Source organism: Conger conger, chromosome 9 (assembly GCF_963514075.1).
Source record: "Conger conger chromosome 9, fConCon1.1, whole genome shotgun sequence".
Lineage (NCBI taxonomy): Eukaryota > Metazoa > Chordata > Actinopteri > Anguilliformes > Congridae > Conger > Conger conger.
The window spans coordinates 11,766,681-11,784,566 of NC_083768.1; the positions used below are offsets into that span (position 1 = coordinate 11,766,681).

The following is a 17,886-nucleotide window of genomic DNA, read 5'->3' on the forward strand; positions in this document are numbered from 1 at the left end:
TGGGCTGACGGGTCCGCCCCACGGACGGGAGGACAGACAGACAGACAGACAGACAGCCCCTCTGAGGTGGGCTGCAGTGCTCACACCACGCATGGCACACGGAGGAAGGGGCAGTTTGCAGTTTTCGGGAGGCTGAGACCAGTGGACCGCTACCACCAAGAATGCCTCATTCCTCCCAACCAGCACCAGCTTTTTATAACACCGATTTTTCTGATTGAAGATACTTTTTTTGGGCTCTTTTTTTCTTTGAATCAAGAAGATTGTCTGTGACTCCATTTTATGTACATTTGTGTGAACCCCTTCCTCAGCCTTAAAGTAAAGCCCCTGTCTGGTTGAGAGCTCACGCCTGCACAAGAGTCTGCAGGTTTTCACTTTCCAAACTTAAAATCTGACAGGAGAAAATATAAATATTTTTTCTACACAAGAGCCTAAAACGTGGACAGAATAGAGGCATCTGTTCCTGTCCCTGATGATCAAGACCTGGAAGCCCCTTTCTGGTGTTAATGTGTCTACTCCTCTCCTACATCCTTCTTTAACATTCTTTTCTCTCTCAGGCGTGCAGAAAGCACGAGAATAATTATGCTGATTTTTAAAACTACTTTACCATCTCCAAAGGCATTTTGTATAAAATAATGAATGGTAATTTGTACTTGTATAAGTAAGAAACAATAGCGCTCTAATTGAAAACATATTTCTACAATACGTGGACAATTTATGCATATATTCAGTTTATATTGAGAAGATTAAGTAAATTTGTAACACATATTAAGTAAATTTGTACATAGTTTAAAAAATAAACAAAGGGAATCCGTTTTTCCATAAACGTTTTCATTGGATGTGTTTTTAAAGCACTTCATATGAAATTGGGTATGTTTCTCTCTATACTGTGTCTAAAAGGTGGCCTATTGTGTATAATTGAACGAAGAACTACTAAGAACTATTTCAGAACTAAGCTGCACTACTTCACTGTGTACACTAGAGGGAGACACTTTACCTCCCTCTAGATTGGATCACTGCCACTGAAGATGTTCAGCACCTTTTCAGAATTACATTTCACAGAGATTAATGCGTAATAATATTTTGCTGACATTGACAGAATACTGCTTGCTGTGAGGTTTTACTCTGCTGAAAATTAATAATCACAAAGTTATGCTTCCAATTCAGTATTTAGACATTTGTTCAAAAACTTATTTTGAAAAAACCGTTATGAAGCAAGCTGCTGAATACCCGGAAAATATCCTGAAAGACCCAGCATTGTGCACCCAGCACATTGTGCACAACTGCACTGTGCAAAATGGCCGGTGCTCATTCACCTCAGAGGTAAAAAAAAAAAAAAAAAAAAACCCGCTCAGAGTTATATCTCATGATATAACAATGTAGAATGACTGCGCGTATTGATGACTAAAGTCCTGAGTTTACACAACCCATGAAGAATTACATTGGGTTCTCTATTTCACTGATGTACTACCTCATGTTTGCCATTGTATTCAGCGTTGCCATTAAGCTCTCTGTGTCCAGAAAGCTTTTACTCGGATATTGTAGATTAGCCCTTAACACAGATCTACAGTAGTAATGTCTGGAATGACCTACCAGGGATGATGGAGCACCTCGTGACAAACTTCAGCACAGTGAGAGGTTCCCTTCCTGCATAAACCCAGCTGTCTGAAACGAGCCAGCGCGTTTCTCAGTGGCCTGATCTATGTCGCTGATTTATGATCGCATCTCTGATTTATGTTGCAATGAGAGGCCGATAGAGGCTGATGACTAAGCGTGTTAATGAAGCGGAGGCTGAAGACAGATGGCGGTTTCGGAAGCGCTGGGGAATCGCCCCTACGGATGACACGGCAGATTCCCTGGTCCTGGCGCTGAATACAGAGGTGGTGGCTCTCAGTGCGACTGTCCGGCTGACATTTCGTTTCTAATTGTTATTCGCGCGTCCAGCCTCATTCCGTCTCCATTTTATGACCCATACTGCTCTCTAGGAGGCCGAAGGTGTTCTTTTATCTCGGGTTCATTTCTGTACATCGTGTAGTATTGATTGATACCACCAACACTATTGCTGCTTCTAGGTCACATCTGATTTCCTTCATCTTCATCCCTGAGTAAGCTATAATGGACTGTCCCTCACGCTAGAAGCACTCTGAGTGTAAGTAGAAGTATGGGGAGTTGGAGGCAAAAAGAATGATGTTTTGATTTGGGGAAGTGGGCACCGCAGGTGGAAAATCCAGGTTCAGAAAGTAAAAGTCCTCCCTAGTATTTTGCTCCGATCACCTGAATTTCCTAATTGGCGCAATTATTCTACCAGGAGGTATAACTACTTAGTTAAATCAGTTGTCTGAGTTAATTGGTGAAAGAAACACACGGTAGGACTTTGACTTTTACTGACCCCTGGGCTTGTGTTGGGGAAGAACACACGTGTTTGACACGGCAGAGAACACTGCAGTTTTACAATTTAATATTTAAGATTGTGTGCGATCTTAGAAATGGACTCTGGTGAAGAGGCCACTGTGAGAATACTGACAAATCGACTGCAAAACGTCACAGCTCTGGACTTGTTTGCTTAAATTATTAAGCCTGTGTGGTCCCGGATTCAATTTAGGTGGTCAATAGGCTACTACAAGCAGCGTCGACAATGACTGGAGTAAGTCGTCACGGCAACAAGCTTTCAAACATTTGTAACACGACAGTCCTTTACAAATTGCATCTAATTACTGTGGCTATATATAATGAACTGCATTTTTATTTTATAAAATGAAATTGCACAGGAAAACACGACCCAGCATTCCATTCTTTGCGTGTTTATTTATTATGTAAATGTCTTTGTGGATGCGATAAACTTTTTTTTTTTTATTTAACTGTAATGTTTAGACCAGTAGCCTGCTCATTAGATCTAAAATAGGGGGCTGGTTATAGATTAGTTAAAATTGTACGACAAATTATACTTATAGGCCTATTGTCTGTAGCCTAATCATTCTTGTTACAAAACAACTTAAGTAGCCTATTGCTGTTTCCAAAAAGTAGGTATCCTGCAGTTTTGATTACATTACATTTTTGTGACACTATATATCAACCCGCTGCTGTCTTGTTCTGACCTCCACGGCAATTGATACTAATCCACACATGCTCTGCAAACCCGGGTTCCAATCTGAGTCAAGGCATAAGTAAATCTTTTCCCGCTGTTGCAGCAGCAATACATGCCCCTCATTATTATTCTGCGCTCGTGCGTCTTTCACAATAACCCAACAGCCTCCCCGCTCCTGGGCGACACTACGCGCACGCTTTCTCGCGCATTCTGGTTCCAGCTCTCTTGCCGCTAACGCGATGCGGGTCAAGTGTGTCTAGTGGGCTGTCCCACAGTCAAGAGGTAGCCAGTTCAAAGATCTTGCACGGTGGTGGGAGTCTCGTTTCCTCTTTCCTCTGTTGAGGGAGAAACGTTTTGGTTTTTTTCAGGCTGTAACTACCGAACAGTTTGTTCGCACCGCAGAAGTTGGAGCTGCAGAACACCGCTGTACATGGCTATGGAGCTCGTCATAGTAACAGCCGGCAACATGTGCGCATGGCAGATGTGACCGCAGAGTTGTGACAGTGGTTTTGGGTTCACTCCGTTCGGATACGCGAAGGCTCAAAGAAGAACGGTGAAAGGTACGTGTTTATTCGTGAGATAGCCTACCCATTCCATCGCTAAACAATCAGATGAGTTTTGGTTGTATTTTTGCCTCGCTGTTTAAGAGATGGGTCGTGGACTAGCCCACTAGTTCTTTAATTCTCTCGTTGTGCCTGTGTGTCCATGCGTCTATGCACTTTTTGGGATGTCCGTGGTGTGTGGCGTCCGTGTGTGCATATTGGTTCCAATTAGAACTGCGTGTTAAAGGGAACAGAATGAGTATCTGTTTATTTTGTAACAGTATAGTCTAATAGTGTAGTTGAACATAATTACTTAATTGTAGGCGTTGACGTCAGCCGTTCGTCTGCCGCTCTGATCGATGGAACTCACAGGTCGAGTCACGTGACCATTTATTGGACTGAATGTTCTGAACTACGTCGATATCTTTCCATCCGAACAACTGAGATTTGGGCTATCAAGGAAGCGGTCACGACGGGTAGTCTCTTATCAAACATACATTCGAAGTTAATTTCTTCATCACATTAACCCCCATGAGATTTAAAAGACATGCTAGCCTACACCTTGTTCAAGGTGGAACAGTTATAATTCCTCACTGCGTTAATTGTAATCCATGTAATTATATCGATGCAGTACTTCACGCATGTACTGTAAATAATGTCAATATTGTGTCACTGTTGATGGTAACCACAAGACGGTTTTTGTATTGGAGGTTGAAGTATTTGGTAAATGAAAACTTCAGCTGTGCCCAACACTGACGTGTTCGTTTTGTCAGCATGTGAAGAGGATATTTGCCACACGGGCACTATGTGGCAACGCCTGTAGTGTCTGCGTTTGACAGTTGTTTCCCTGGGCATGATTAAGGTACGCCTTACACTCAGTAGCTACTACAAACGAAATACAAATCTGCGAAACTGCGACACTAACCATGTTCACTGAGCAAGTAAATCATGTGGTCGTTTAAGACATACAACATGACGCTCATGTTTGACTGCTAATTTGGAAGTGCAAATGAGCGTTTTGACAAACGGGTAACCCTAGTGACAGCTCATGAAACTGAATGCATTTGTTTGGCATTGTATGATTACTCTGCACAGCATGCAAAGAGACTGAATTGCCGTAATTACTGACAGTTTGGAAGAGTGAGACTTGCTTGGAGGACAGGCGCCTTCAAAGTAGCGTAATGAAACATTGTATGGGTAATATCATTCATGCATTCTGTGCATGGTTAGCTCCTCTCCATGGTTAGCTGTTCTTTATTATTGACTTGAACCTTCCAGAAGTATACACCTGCAACAGGTGTGCATTTCTGAACATAGTGGAATGGGCACCATTGTATGCATATACAGTTATAACTGTATAGTGTAAAGATAGGGCGGCCTGTAGCGTAGTGGTTAAGGTAAATGACTGGGACACGCAAGGTCGGTGGTTCTAATCCCGGTGTAGCCACAATAAGATCCGCACAGCCGTTGGGCCCTTGAGCAAGGCCCTTAACCCTGCATTGCTCCAGGGGAACATTGTCTCCTGCTTAGTCTAATCAACTGTACGATGCTCTCGATAAGAGCGTCTGCCAAATGCCAATAATGTAACTGTATATGCATACAATAATTATAACCCAAATGTGCACTTGTGTTGTAGAGCTTTTACATGTTTGCAAAGTGTAGTCGCCAAAAACTCCAAATGCAATGTCTCACTTTGTTAACTTTGACTTTTGTCATGAGGCTGTGGTTGCTCACTACACATACCCAATGAATTTATAAGTAGACAATGGTGTTACCAAAAACAAGCAAATATTATATTACATCCATTATCTGAACCCGCTTATCCTGAACAGGGTCGCAGGGGGGCTGGAGCCTATCCCAGCATACATTGGGCGAAAGGCAGGAATACACCCTGGACAGGTCGCCAGTCCATCGCAGGGCACACACACCATTCACTCACACACTCATACCCACGGGCAATTTAGACTCTCCAATCAGCCTAACCTGCATGTCTTTGGACTGTGGGAGGAAACCGGAGTGCCCGGAGGAAACCCACGCAGACACGGGGAGAACATGCAAACTCCGCACAGAGAGGCCCCGGCCGACGGGGATTCGAACCCAGGACCTCCTTGCTGTGAGGCGGCAGGGCACCATCCATGCCGCCCAAATATTATATTATATTATATTATATTATATTATATTATATTATATTATATAACCAAAGTAAATAAACTAAATGTGTAGACAAAGACAGAGCAAAAATACAATAGAATAGTAGTTCCTGAAAAAGCATTATTGTGGCTCTTATCATAATAATTCTGCCTTTTACTAGCTGGCATGATGGGAAGATACAGAGTGAAGGTGATGATAATAATAACAACAATAAGAAGAAGGAGAAGGAAGAAGACCAACAACAACAGCAATAATGGCTTGCATTTAGATATCATAAGTGCCAATGTGTAGCACCCACGTACAGTACGTAGGTACAATGGTGGCCATTTTGCGCCAGAACACTCACCTCACATCAGCTGAGGTGGAGAGGGAAAGAATGATTTTTACTCAATTAAACTGGGTGATGATTAGGTGGCAGGTAGAGAGAGCCAGGTTGGATATTTAGCCTTTGTGATGAGTATCATGAGTTCTTTAATGACCGCAGTGAGTCAAGACCTCAGAACAGACATACCAACCAACTGTGAAAATTGGGTTTTCTTTCCCATGTTTTAAATGGCAGGTAGAACGCCCCCCCTGCCTCTGGCTGTAACTTTTTGTGTGCTGTGAATAAAAAAACACTTGACTTTAAAACCAGAGTGATATTTTCCGAAAGTAAACAAATCAACGTTCACCTGCACTGGAAATGTCAGCCAAAATGAACTGTGTCCTCAGACGGAGGGCATCGGCGAAGAAAACTCTTTCAACCCTTTGAAGAGTGTAGGTTCTTTGTCAAAATTCTAAGTCAGTGTTCTGGAACTCCATTGCTTCTTTCAGTCGCTTTCAATGTGTTCTTATGAGTCATGTTTCATTATTGGAAACGGGAAATAGTAAACGATGGCTGCCTACACAATGGGTGACCTTCTTGTAACGATCCCCCGTGCGATGTTGTTGAGCTGTGTGCTGGGAATACCCCGCGTACCGTAGTGCTGCACCGACCCAGTCGGCTAGTTCTCCTGCCTAACTGCCGCGCGGCTGTTATCTTGTGTCTTCTCTGTGGCCGTGAGTGTGAAATCACTCTCTCTCTGTTGTTGTTGGGGAGCAGGGCCCCACAATCGGCCGCAGGAAGAGCCGCGCGGAAGTGCGGGACTGTCTCAGGCCCTTTCCGTAACCCGGAGCGATTGCTGGGTCCTCAGATAAGAGTGGCGCTGCCCTGCCAAGCGTACACACAGAGGGCTGGAAAAGGGGAATTCTTGGCATTCTTTGTGCCGCTCTCATGTCCGTCTGCACCTCTGGGCACCGCTGCATTCCTGGCTGTGCCCCTGCGCCTCTCACTGGAGAGGGGGAGGGTGGGGAGGGGCTTTTCCCCGCACCAGTGGGCACATGTGACCTGCAGGTCCTGTTAACCCTTCTGGGGGTTTTTTTTTTCTTCGGTGTGTTTTTCTCAATTCCAAGCCAGTGTTCTAGAACTAGTGATGGTACTCTCAGTTGCCGGTAGTGATTGTGACATCATCAGCTTCAGGGTCCCCAGCCGAGGAAAACCACTGGTGAACTCAACAGTTTAGGATTACAGTATTATATTAGATTCAAATGCGAAACAAATTAAACAGACCAACGTTAAACTCAAACTGAATGCATTGAGGAAGTAAGTTTCGCACCACAATCTTATAAATGGGTTCATTTTATGAAATGTTTTGTGCACTCCATTCTCGTTTCTCATTTGAAATTAATTTGAGGTGGCGGTAACATAATGGAGAGAAGGGGATTGAGGTCCCGGTTTCTGTGATTTGCCAACTGATTTGGATTATATTGCGGCACACTTGTGACTATCTGTAATTGGCTTTCAGCACTTGAAAAAAAGAACATTGGCAGGTTTTCTGTGCTTCCACACGTGCATTAGTCATAGGCTATATATTTTTGTAATAATCTGATTTGTACATATTTTGTCCTCTAGGAAGTATTGAGGTCCAACATTAATTGATTGTGTCTTTCCCGGCTGAAGTCATGGAGGAATCTCGGCTTCCTCTTTGACGGAGGAAATCCCACTGCGTTTGGGCAGCTGTGGAGGTGGGGGCAGTACAGGAAGAGTGGCAGTCCGATAAGGGCATTCTGGGATGCCTTTGTGTTTGTGCCGTGGTGAATCATCTCTTAGCTGGAGAGTGTCATTCAAATCCAAGATGCTTTCTGATGCATTGTTGGAGAATTTCTGTCTGCCATTCAATTTAATTTCAATTCAATTTTATTTGTTTAGTGCTTCTTTTTTTTTTTTTTTACAGAAGCCTGATGGCAAGAATACATGAGGTAAAAATCTCTACACTGGGGAGAAAAACCCTCAAACGGTGGCCATTAAAAGTATAGCTCACTTTCTGGGCTCTTAGAACATTACTTAGGTTTTAGTGACTGTTTTTTCGATTGGCCCAGGCAGTTTTGTGTGCAGTGAAGGATCTTTTATAGGTTATATCTACAAAAACATCCGATGGCTGCCTGGGTTTACAATGACCATTATATGGGCATGGGTATGTTCATGGAAATGCCCCTCAGGCAGCTAACTTCAGATAAGCTAAAGACAAAACAAAACCAAGGTGAAAACACAGAAAGGAGAAAAACACGGTTCTTACTGTGTGAATCTTAGCACTCAGATGCTGGCTGGCGGGATTCAGGTTTGTATCGGGACATTTAAATTGAATGCTGCAGTGAACTTACCTTGGAAAACAGTCACTCTCCATTTGTGCAAACCAGCAAAGACAGATGTGTCGGCATTGGATTGTCGGGGAACATGACTTGACTGAGCACCATGTCCTGCATCTTGCTTGCAGCCCTATTTTGACGCAGTCTAAAAACACACCTAAACTGTGCCTTAGTCCTACCTCCTGATTTTCCCCGCCCCCCTTTCTGATATCCCTATCCCTCTTGTCTAACCCCCCCCCCCCCCCAAAAAAGGCGGAAAAAAAATTGCACTTATGATGACTATATGTTTAGAATAGCACTTCATGTCTATTTTACTAGTTATGGATGTGATGCTTTAACTTGTGGAAGAACCTATGTACTTGTAAGTCGCTTTGGACTAAACGCGTCTGCCAAATGACAAAAATTGTAAATGTAATAACTTGAATGAGTCATTGGCTCAAGTAAACGGGTGACTGTTCATTGCATCCAATGTACGCTCAAGGTCATTTGTACAAACTGAAACCGCATCTGGTGTTCAATTGACATTTGTTCTTATCTCTGGCTTACGATACAAACACAGTTTCTTTCATATATACTTCTTTTCAGAAGGGAAATAAAGAAAAAATGTAATATTCAAATTCAAGTGGGTGGATGTCGATTGGATACAGGCTGTATTTTACTTAAACTTTTTTTTAAACTAAATTTGGTGTCCAACATGTCCAATTCCCACCCTAATTTAGCCAACTGTCAACTATCACAACTTCAACTTCAACTGTCAACTTCATCCATTTCTGATTTGGTAGATATACAGCGACTTTTCTCCTCCAAAACGCTTGTTACTAACCACCATGTACTACAACTTCTACAATACTACGCTCATGCAGGGTGGAGTCAGAGGAAGACCTCTTGCCAAGGCAACCGGCCCCAGAAAGTGCTCTGTTGATGAGCCCTCTGCAGCCGAGTGTCTAAATAAACCGAAGAAGAATAACGTTAACGCTGCCTCAGGAGGCTCTTTCTGCGAGGTGGCAGCCATTTTGTGCCCGGGGATTAATTGGTGCTTTTTTTCTATGCGGTGCAAACGGCGAGGCAAATAGGATTAGCGCAGAAGCCCACAGAGGTAACAAAAAAAAAAGGGGAATGCGTAAATTCCTCGGTCCCCCTGTCTGCTCCGCACCGCTGCTGAGGGTCATGTGACTCCAGGGGGACACCTTCCTGAGCGAAGTTGACAGGCAAACATTTCCTGATTGAATACCTTGTTTTTTTTGGGGGGTTTTTTTGCGGCGTGTGAGAAGCTCTGTTTGCTTTATTGAACTGCGGACCGGAAGGAGGTGAGCACACACAGTGCTGCTCTGGCAGTGAGCTCTACACATCTGGGGTTACGGGATGAAATCTTATGAAAATGTGTCTGTGGTAGACACGCATACTTAAAGGCTCTCATTCCAACCAACCCAGGCATCTCCACCGCTTAATAGTTCAATAATAATGTCAATATCTACGCGTGCCGTACTTAGCGTTTCCTTTTCTTAAGGTGTAAAACTGAAATGAACGCAGTAGTTATGTTTCATCTTTTAGCACCACTATAACGTGAACTGGATACACATAAAACATTATGCGCTCGGCCCCCCCGGAGTTAACTTCTCGATTAACCAAATGCGGCCGTTGAGGTCTTAAATTCATGCAGTTACCTCCAGACGGATCAATACCAGCACATGAGTAAACTTGCCGTTCGGCTCGGCTGAGCCTGTTATTTTAATAAGTCTCTGCGGGAGGATCGACGTAGCAGATCACTCTTTCTGTCTCAGGGAGTCAGGGCTGGCTGGCCGTCTACTGAGCCAGTACTGCGAGACGTTAGCACGTCGTTAGCCTGAGGTGCATTTTATTCGAGCGGCGCCACGGAGAAGTTTGATAAGAGAGAGAGAGAGAACGAGGGGTTATATCCGGTCTTGCTTCATTTCTTCATTTGTGTCCTGCATGTTACGGCACCCCAAGACTCAGCTGGAATAGGATCTGTTTTTTTGAAGGACTGCTGTGAATGTACCTCCTGCCATAACATCGGGCAGAGACACCTGCGCACGGGTAGACGCTAACGTGTGCTGAACGCCGGGACTTTTCTGGCATGAATAGGGACCTAGGTCACCCATGCAGTACGGCGCCTTAATCAAATGAGCCACCCAGCTGCCCCACAAATTCATTAGAGAAATATGTTCAGTGTAAGGTGCTAATGGCAGTTTGATAGTGAGCAAAGCCTTGCCAAGAACAAGCATACACGCAGGTGATCTCCCGTAGACACAAACGCACACACGCACACGCACACACACACACTGACATACAGCTGAGATGGTGTGATACTATTTGTTGTTGTCGTAACATCGCGGCGGGGAGATATCTGCCCTGGCGCTGTCGCCATGGAGACAGCTGTCACACATAAATCGAGAGCAGAAGAAACAGGGATCGGTTAAGCCACGAAGGACGGAGTCGAGTCCACGCGTGTCCATGCGTTTAGCCGAGCGCAGATTAGCGTCTGGTGCACTCTGCTGCGACGTGTTCTGAATCCACGTTTCCCATTCTCTTCACTGCATGGAGCAGCAGCTGCTTTAGGAAGACTGTGCACACACTTCCAATTTACCCACAATGCCATGCAGAACCTGGCAAAGGGTAGGGCCGCTGTGATTGGGCCTTGGCTGTCACGGCCCCAGGTGCCGTCCAATAGAGTGAGTTACCCAGCATGCTTGATTGCTACTGTGGCCAGCAGGAATGCTGGCCCAAGGCCCCGGTTATAACTAGAAATTTCCCAGACGTTGTGCTCCTGCGTCACCCCCCTCTCTCTGTGCTGCAGCCAATAAGAAGATGAGCTGGCATCCGTTCGGCCTCAGCCTCCGTGGCTGTTCTGAGTGAAGCGGCCCTGTGCAGGGCAGGTCGTGCCGTAGGGACTGGGGCGCAGGCCAACACTGCGGTGAACCCCTGGCTCCGGGGCTCCTGCGAGCGCTGCCGTTCTCTCCGGCTCAAAACCGCATGACCGTGATGAAGACGGTGATGCTACCGTAGGTTTCCCTACAGCTGGATGTAAATACTGCATTGCAGGCAGCCCCTGCGTGGAGACTGCAGCTCTGCAGTGTGTGTGTACTCTTCAGTCCGTGAGTGTTGCTCACGTGCTCCTGTGTGCGCGGTGTGGCTCTGTGAGGAGTGAGCTGAAGGCAGCAGAAGGGCTGGATGTCCTCAGAATGAAGGTCTGGCACCAGGTCCGGTGCTCTGTGAGGACCTGACGCTGTCACACCTACATCATCCATTCTGCCCCTGTCCCCGTAGCAACTGCCCCAAAAACAGCGTCTGCAGAATGAGCTTGGCTCCCCTTCACGACCCACACACACACACACGCACACACACACATACACACACACACACACAAACACATACACGCGCGCACACACACATGTACAAACATATACACACACAAACACACACAGACACTCTCACACAAACACACACACACACACACAGCAGTACACATACAAACACACACAAACACAGACACACACTAACACACACGCTCAGTTCTCCCCTTAAGGCAGCAGCACATGTATGAATAGCTGCAGAAAGACGGAGGTAGGGTCTGTGGAAGTGCGGAGACTCGTCTCCTGAAGCAGCCCCGTGTGTGTGTGTGTGTATGTGTGTGTGTGTGTGTGTGTGTGTGTGTATGTGTGTGTGTGTGTGTGTGTGTGTGTGTGTATGTGTATGTGTGTGCGTGTGTGTGTGTGCGTGTATGTGTGTGCATGTGTATGTGTGTGTGTATGTGTGCGTGTGTGTGTATGTATGTGTGTGTATGTGCGTGCGTGCGTGCGTGTGTGTGTGAGTGTGTGAGTGTGTGAGTGTGTGTGTGTGCGGCTACCACAGACCGCTCCTCGCCGTCCGCTTGGTTTCGCCGAACGTCCCCCCGCTCTGCGTCCAGCTCTTCCCTGAGTTTCCAAAACCCACGGCGCCGAGCGCAAAAGAATGTGTGACTCAGGAGAGACCTTCCTGTGTCAGACCTACGCTCTGTTCTGAAGGTCAGAGGTGATACTAAACTGGCCTGGACACTGATGACACATCCCAGGCCTTTATATCAGCCCTAGGGTGGGCAGGTGGGGAACTAAAACTAGTGAAAGGGTATTGTTGGGTGTTGCGTTTACAAGGAATTTAACATTTAACTTTATGCTAAACCCGGTGATTTAGTGTGCGCAGGATACATTCAGGATGGATACATGATGGTGCTGTAAGCCATGCAGTGTCCGTTAGATCCTGTAAGGTGTAAAACTGTAAATATGTGATTAGAATATTCTGAACTTAACATTCGACTGCCAATGTAACAATCGCTGTAACTGAAAGCAGTGGTGTTAACACCGGCTTAGAAAAATACAACTTTATAAACAAACCTACTCTTCAAAGGCTCAATAGGTTGCATCCATTTTAGGACCGTCTAGCGAAATAATAGACTGATTCATGTTCTCAAAGCCCAGTCAGTATTGTGAACCTGTAATACTCGATCTCCATGAACACAGGAATGAATGAACATTAGACCGTAGAGGGCCCACAACTCTTTAGGTTTGTACCAATAATGCCACACTGTTGCAGTAAAGATTGAGAGAACTGTATTGTTTGTTAGTAGAGCATTAGTAGACCATTACTTACAGTAAACATTCTCTAGGGGGTGTAATCTTACAATAAATGAATTAATCCATGGTGAAAAAAATAGATAAGCACTAGCAATAATGCCAGTGTTCGAGCTTTGATTAGCAAGGTGATAGCATGCAGATGCTAAAATGATGGTTTCCATCAGATTCAGATTCAGATTCCATCAGATTGCACACAATCTACCATTGCACCTTATCATGGTCAATATATCACAGGGCCAGTCCCTACCAGGTCCTTGTAATCACTTCACATGCTCTTTACTTCTTACTTTTCTGTGAGTGATTTTGATCTTTATGTGTGTGAGATATGTGTGTATATGTGTGTATGTATAAGCTACTGGATGCCTAAAATTTCCCTCGGGATGAATAAAGTATCTATCTATCTATCTAAAACCTGCCACTGAAGCTCACCGTCTCTCTCTGATAACGCTTTCGGTTCTGGTTCTGGCTCTGGTTCCGTTCTGGAGTCTCAGAACCTTGGTGCTTTCTGTCGAACCGGCCCGCGTCCATGCCAGTTTAAGCAGAACCAAAGTTCCACCGCCCTCATCATCAACGGAGGGCGTTGCTCAGTGCTTTCTTCTCCTTCTTCCTCTTGTCTTCAGTGCCTAGAATATGACACGCCCACTGGTGACGTCACAGTTAGCAAGGAAAAAAACGACGATTTTTTTGGTTCCAGCTGAGAACCGACTTTTCAGATTCCAAACCAACTTATTTTTGGTCTGAATGCGTCGGCCGGTTCAAAATTGGGTTCGGGAACCGGAACCGGCACAGAGCCCTGCCGGTGTGAAAGAGGCGCGTGTTCCTCCAGCTCTGTTCATGCATTCACACTGTGACCGATGAGGACACGGTCCCAGTCTCCCAGTCTCCCGTCTCAGGTAACGAAATGTCAACATCTGGCGGGTTTTTCTGTGCCAATCGCCAATCGCAGGCCCTGGAACGGCCACCGTTACTCCCTGCCAATCATGCGGCTCCAGGCAATTAGTGTGCTGAGCGGCTGCTCTGATTGGGTGGTTATCTCTGCAGATGTGTGTCTCTGGACTGGGCTGAAGAATGTTCTGGGTGCGATTCCAGTCCTGAGTGAAGCCCTTGATTACTGTACACAGGGAGAAAATGGGCTGTGCGAACCAGTGTTGCGCTGTGGGTCGAGACCCGAAATGGCCCTGGAATTAGAGGTGGGTTCTGGATTCGGAGTCGGTAGTCCACCAGGCTATGCTAGACCGTATGTGTATTTGCCAGGTCCATGAAAGGTACTACATTTAAGATTTGGGTCCCTATGTTAAAGAGTATTTCCAAGTCCTGATATTAAAAAGTTGGAAGAACCAGCAGTGTAAACTATAAGAGGTGTAAGTCAGTAATGGTGTCTGTGGAGGATATTAATGATACCGTGTTGTTGTTTTTTTTGGTCACTGTGCTCCGTGACCTCTCCCCCCCCCCTCCTCCACACACAGCTGCTCCGTGCTGACACACTGCAGGAAACGCCGCACAATATCTCCCTCCCGGAACATCCTTCCTCATCACGGCGCGTTCCTGCCATTGTCGTGCGTGACGACACAGGCATCGCGCAGCGAGCGCCTTATCCGCGCGCCAGCGCCGAGGCTCTCCGGCGTGTTTTTTCCTCGTTCTGCGTCTCTCCGGGTCGGCGGACGGGGAGAGGAAGCGCGGACGCGCCGAAAAGACGTTTCCCCGAGACGGCCGATTCGCAGAGACGGCGAGGACTCTCCCCTGGGACGCTGGGACGCTCGAACGCTGGCGCGTAACGCCCTTCTCGGACACTCGCTGGGGCGCGACGCCCTTCCTGCTCTCCTGTAATGTCCCCGTAGCCACGGTTACGTCACCACGGCGTCACACGGGAAGTGTGAGAATGTTGCTTAAGCAGTGAGGAAAAAAAAATACCATAATATGAATGTCGCACCACATCTAAATAGAAAAATAAACTAGAGGTCACCTCATTAACACCTTTATATTTTTTTACTCCAATCCAATCCAGTTCCATTTTATTTGTATCGCACTTTTCACAGACTGTCACAAAGACGCTTTACATAGTGAAAATGGGAAATATCAGCCCCAAGTCCCCAAATAGCATATGAGGTAAACAACGCCCCAGTAGGAGAAAAACCCTCAAACAGCGGTGAGAAGAAAACTCCCCAATCCGGAAGAAATCGCGAGAGGAAACTGGCTATAGGGGGGGTGCCAATCAGTAGCTGGCCTATACAGTAGGGTGAGATGGTAACAGCTCTGGCATTGAACTAGCTTCATATCGTGGTCTTTTCCCCCACTGATTAGTTTGGCATGGACCCCAGCCAGTAGGCATTGCAAGATTGATAACACCTGTTATCAATACTATTGCTGTTGTCACAATGCCGTGTTCAATATTGCTCGAGTGTTTGTCACTGTTCTCGGTCATTGGCCAGTGCTGGCTATCATATAAAACCATACCACTCCTTGGTCTCAGTTGATGAAAGAGAGTAAATCTGTGGAACAGGCTGATTTTTAGCCGCTGTGTTATTTATTAATATAGTTGATTGTCCTCACCGAGCAGGGCTTGTGCTGCGTCCAATCTCAATCTCGCATAATTTCCAGTCATAACAAAATATTCTGGGATGGTGGGAAAAACATTGTGAGAGCCCCCTTTTGCCCTCAGATTTCAAGAGAACAATGGCGTCTCTCCCGAGTTTCAGTCTCTCCACAGCAGCCAGCCGAGGAGCAGTTTGGAAAACAAAGGGGAATTTCCATCTCGAGTTCGAAAAACAAAGGGACCGAACGCCACGTTCCTCCGTTAACAAAAGGACATTCTTTTAAGATGAGTCGGCTGCCGTGGACCGTGGCTGATGCTGACGAAGATGTTTCCTGCTCCTGTTCAATCTAAAAAGTTGCACGTTAATTAAAATAAAGTCATGAATAATTAGTACCAGGCTGACAGGAGCGACTCCTGGTGTAGGGCTAATTTGCAGTACGATACGTAATCAGGCTCTCTGCCCTGTCAAGTTTACGGTTTCTCTTCAGCGCACCGGAGGGCCACAGGGAGCAAAGCTCGACATAGTTTCAACTGGAACATCGGCCCCTAACAAGAGCACCTTTCCATAACCCCGCTGAAACATCTTACAAATTCAGCTCTTAAGCCGGTCATTTTGTGACGCAGAGCCACCCGTGTTTTCCCACGCTGACGCGGGAAAGCTGGCTACTGTTTGGAGCCACCGACACCTCGCTCTCTCTTTAATAATTTAGGAGTCGATAGTCAGCTTTGTGTGTGGCTCGTTTTCTGATAAACTTTATGTTAAACCTTTATTAATCACAACAACTCGTTGTGAGGGCTCACCCCGGCTGGCAGCGGGATCATGGACCAGGCGGGGGTGGTTGGATTGCAATCACTCACACCCCTACAGGCTTCGGAGCCATGGTTGAAAACCGAAACCCAGGGCTATAAGCACTGCCAAGTTCAGCACAGGTGACCTGTGCACTCATACAGAGGAAGGGAGTGTATTGTGTTAAAGGTACAATAGTTAAGATGGATGTGTTAAAACATTGTTACAAGACCATTGTAAATCCCTTCCTATCATTGAAAAAGGCTCACTGACATGTTGACTCACCCTCTGCCAGTTGACGGACTGATACTCTGTACCAAAACATTATATAGCTGTACAATAATGGGTTGAAAATGAGAGAGGGCTCATTGGTTGAAAATTGGTTCTAATTCCCACAGCCAATGGGGTTTAATGTAATTTGTGCATTCACAGAGAAGGGGGAGGGATAAACACTGTTATGGTTTGAGGGTGTTTGGTTGCTGCAATTCCTCTTTTGACCATTAGAAGTCCCAGATTACCTGTTGTACCTTTAACCCAGCTGTATAGCCCCGTGGGGTCCCCAGGGCGGTCAGTAACACCGCTACACACCTCCCACTGCCAGAGGATCGAGAGTCACAGCGTGTGGCAGAATCTCACTTTGTGTGTCAGTGATACATGATGTCTAAGACCTTCCTCCTCTATCCCCCGACAAAGAAGAGACTCATTTCAACCACGGTGAAGGAGTGCTGCACCTGAAGGATGGTATGCATGCATTGGGCGATGGTATGCATGCTCTTTTCCACTGCGACGTACAACACAAAGTGGTTACAAAGAGTGGTGCGAAATTGCTGAGAATGAATTCTTACCATCCAATGCCGACTGTAGCTTTTCCATAACTCATAGATTCATGTTTTTTTCTCTTGTCGGGTGCATTTGTGCAGTGTTGCTCTGGGTCCCCCGGTGCATTGTGGGAGATGGACGGATAGGTGGCCTTCAGGTGATTGTGCAGTGTTGCTCTGGGTCCCCGGTGCATTGTGGGAGATGGACGGATAGGTGGCCTTTAGGTGATTGTGCAGTGTTGCTCTGGGTCCCCGGTGCATTGTGGGAGATGGACGGATAGGTGACCTTTAGGTGATTGTGCAGTGTTGCTCTGGGTCCCCGGTGCATTGTGGGAGATGGACGGATAGGTGGCCTTTAGGTGATTGTGCAGTGTTGCTCTGGGTCCCCGGTGCATTGTGGGAGATGGACGGATAGGTGGCCTTTAGGTGACAGCCCGCGGTTGTCTGGCCTGTTGTCTCTCGCCGACGCAGGTTACACCCCGTCTCTCTGCGGGATAAAAAAGTCAACACCACCTCACCAACATGTCTCTCACCTCTGTGCCTGTGTCTAAGAATCCTCTGGCCTCCTGTCTCTCCGATAGGCTGCGTCCCAGGATGGGAGAAGGTGAGAGGAGGTGTTATTGGACAGAAAATCTCTAAGGGGAATGTTCCCCGCGACCACGATCGACAGACCCGCGCTGG

The 17,886-nt window shown here is 46.2% G+C and overlaps 2 protein-coding genes across 2 annotated transcripts in view; both read left to right on the top strand.

The window, feature by feature from the left end:
• The window catches only part of LOC133136221 (dnaJ homolog subfamily C member 13-like), a 48,040-nt gene extending 47,243 nt beyond the window's left edge, over positions 1 to 797 (top strand). Inside the window, exon 56 of the mRNA XM_061253520.1 lies at positions 1 to 797. This exon is cut by the window's left edge and continues 90 nt beyond it. Coding sequence (XP_061109504.1) covers positions 1 to 8 — 8 coding nt within the window. The 3' untranslated portion in view covers positions 9 to 797.
• A 2,493-nt stretch (positions 798 to 3,290) lies between these two features.
• Positions 3,291 to 17,886, top strand: part of LOC133137546 (transmembrane protein 108-like) — a 44,261-nt gene continuing 29,665 nt past the window's right edge. Inside the window, exon 1 of the mRNA XM_061255878.1 lies at positions 3,291 to 3,642. The gene's annotated coding sequence lies outside the window, so the exon portion shown is untranslated. The remainder of the gene's footprint in view (positions 3,643 to 17,886) is intronic.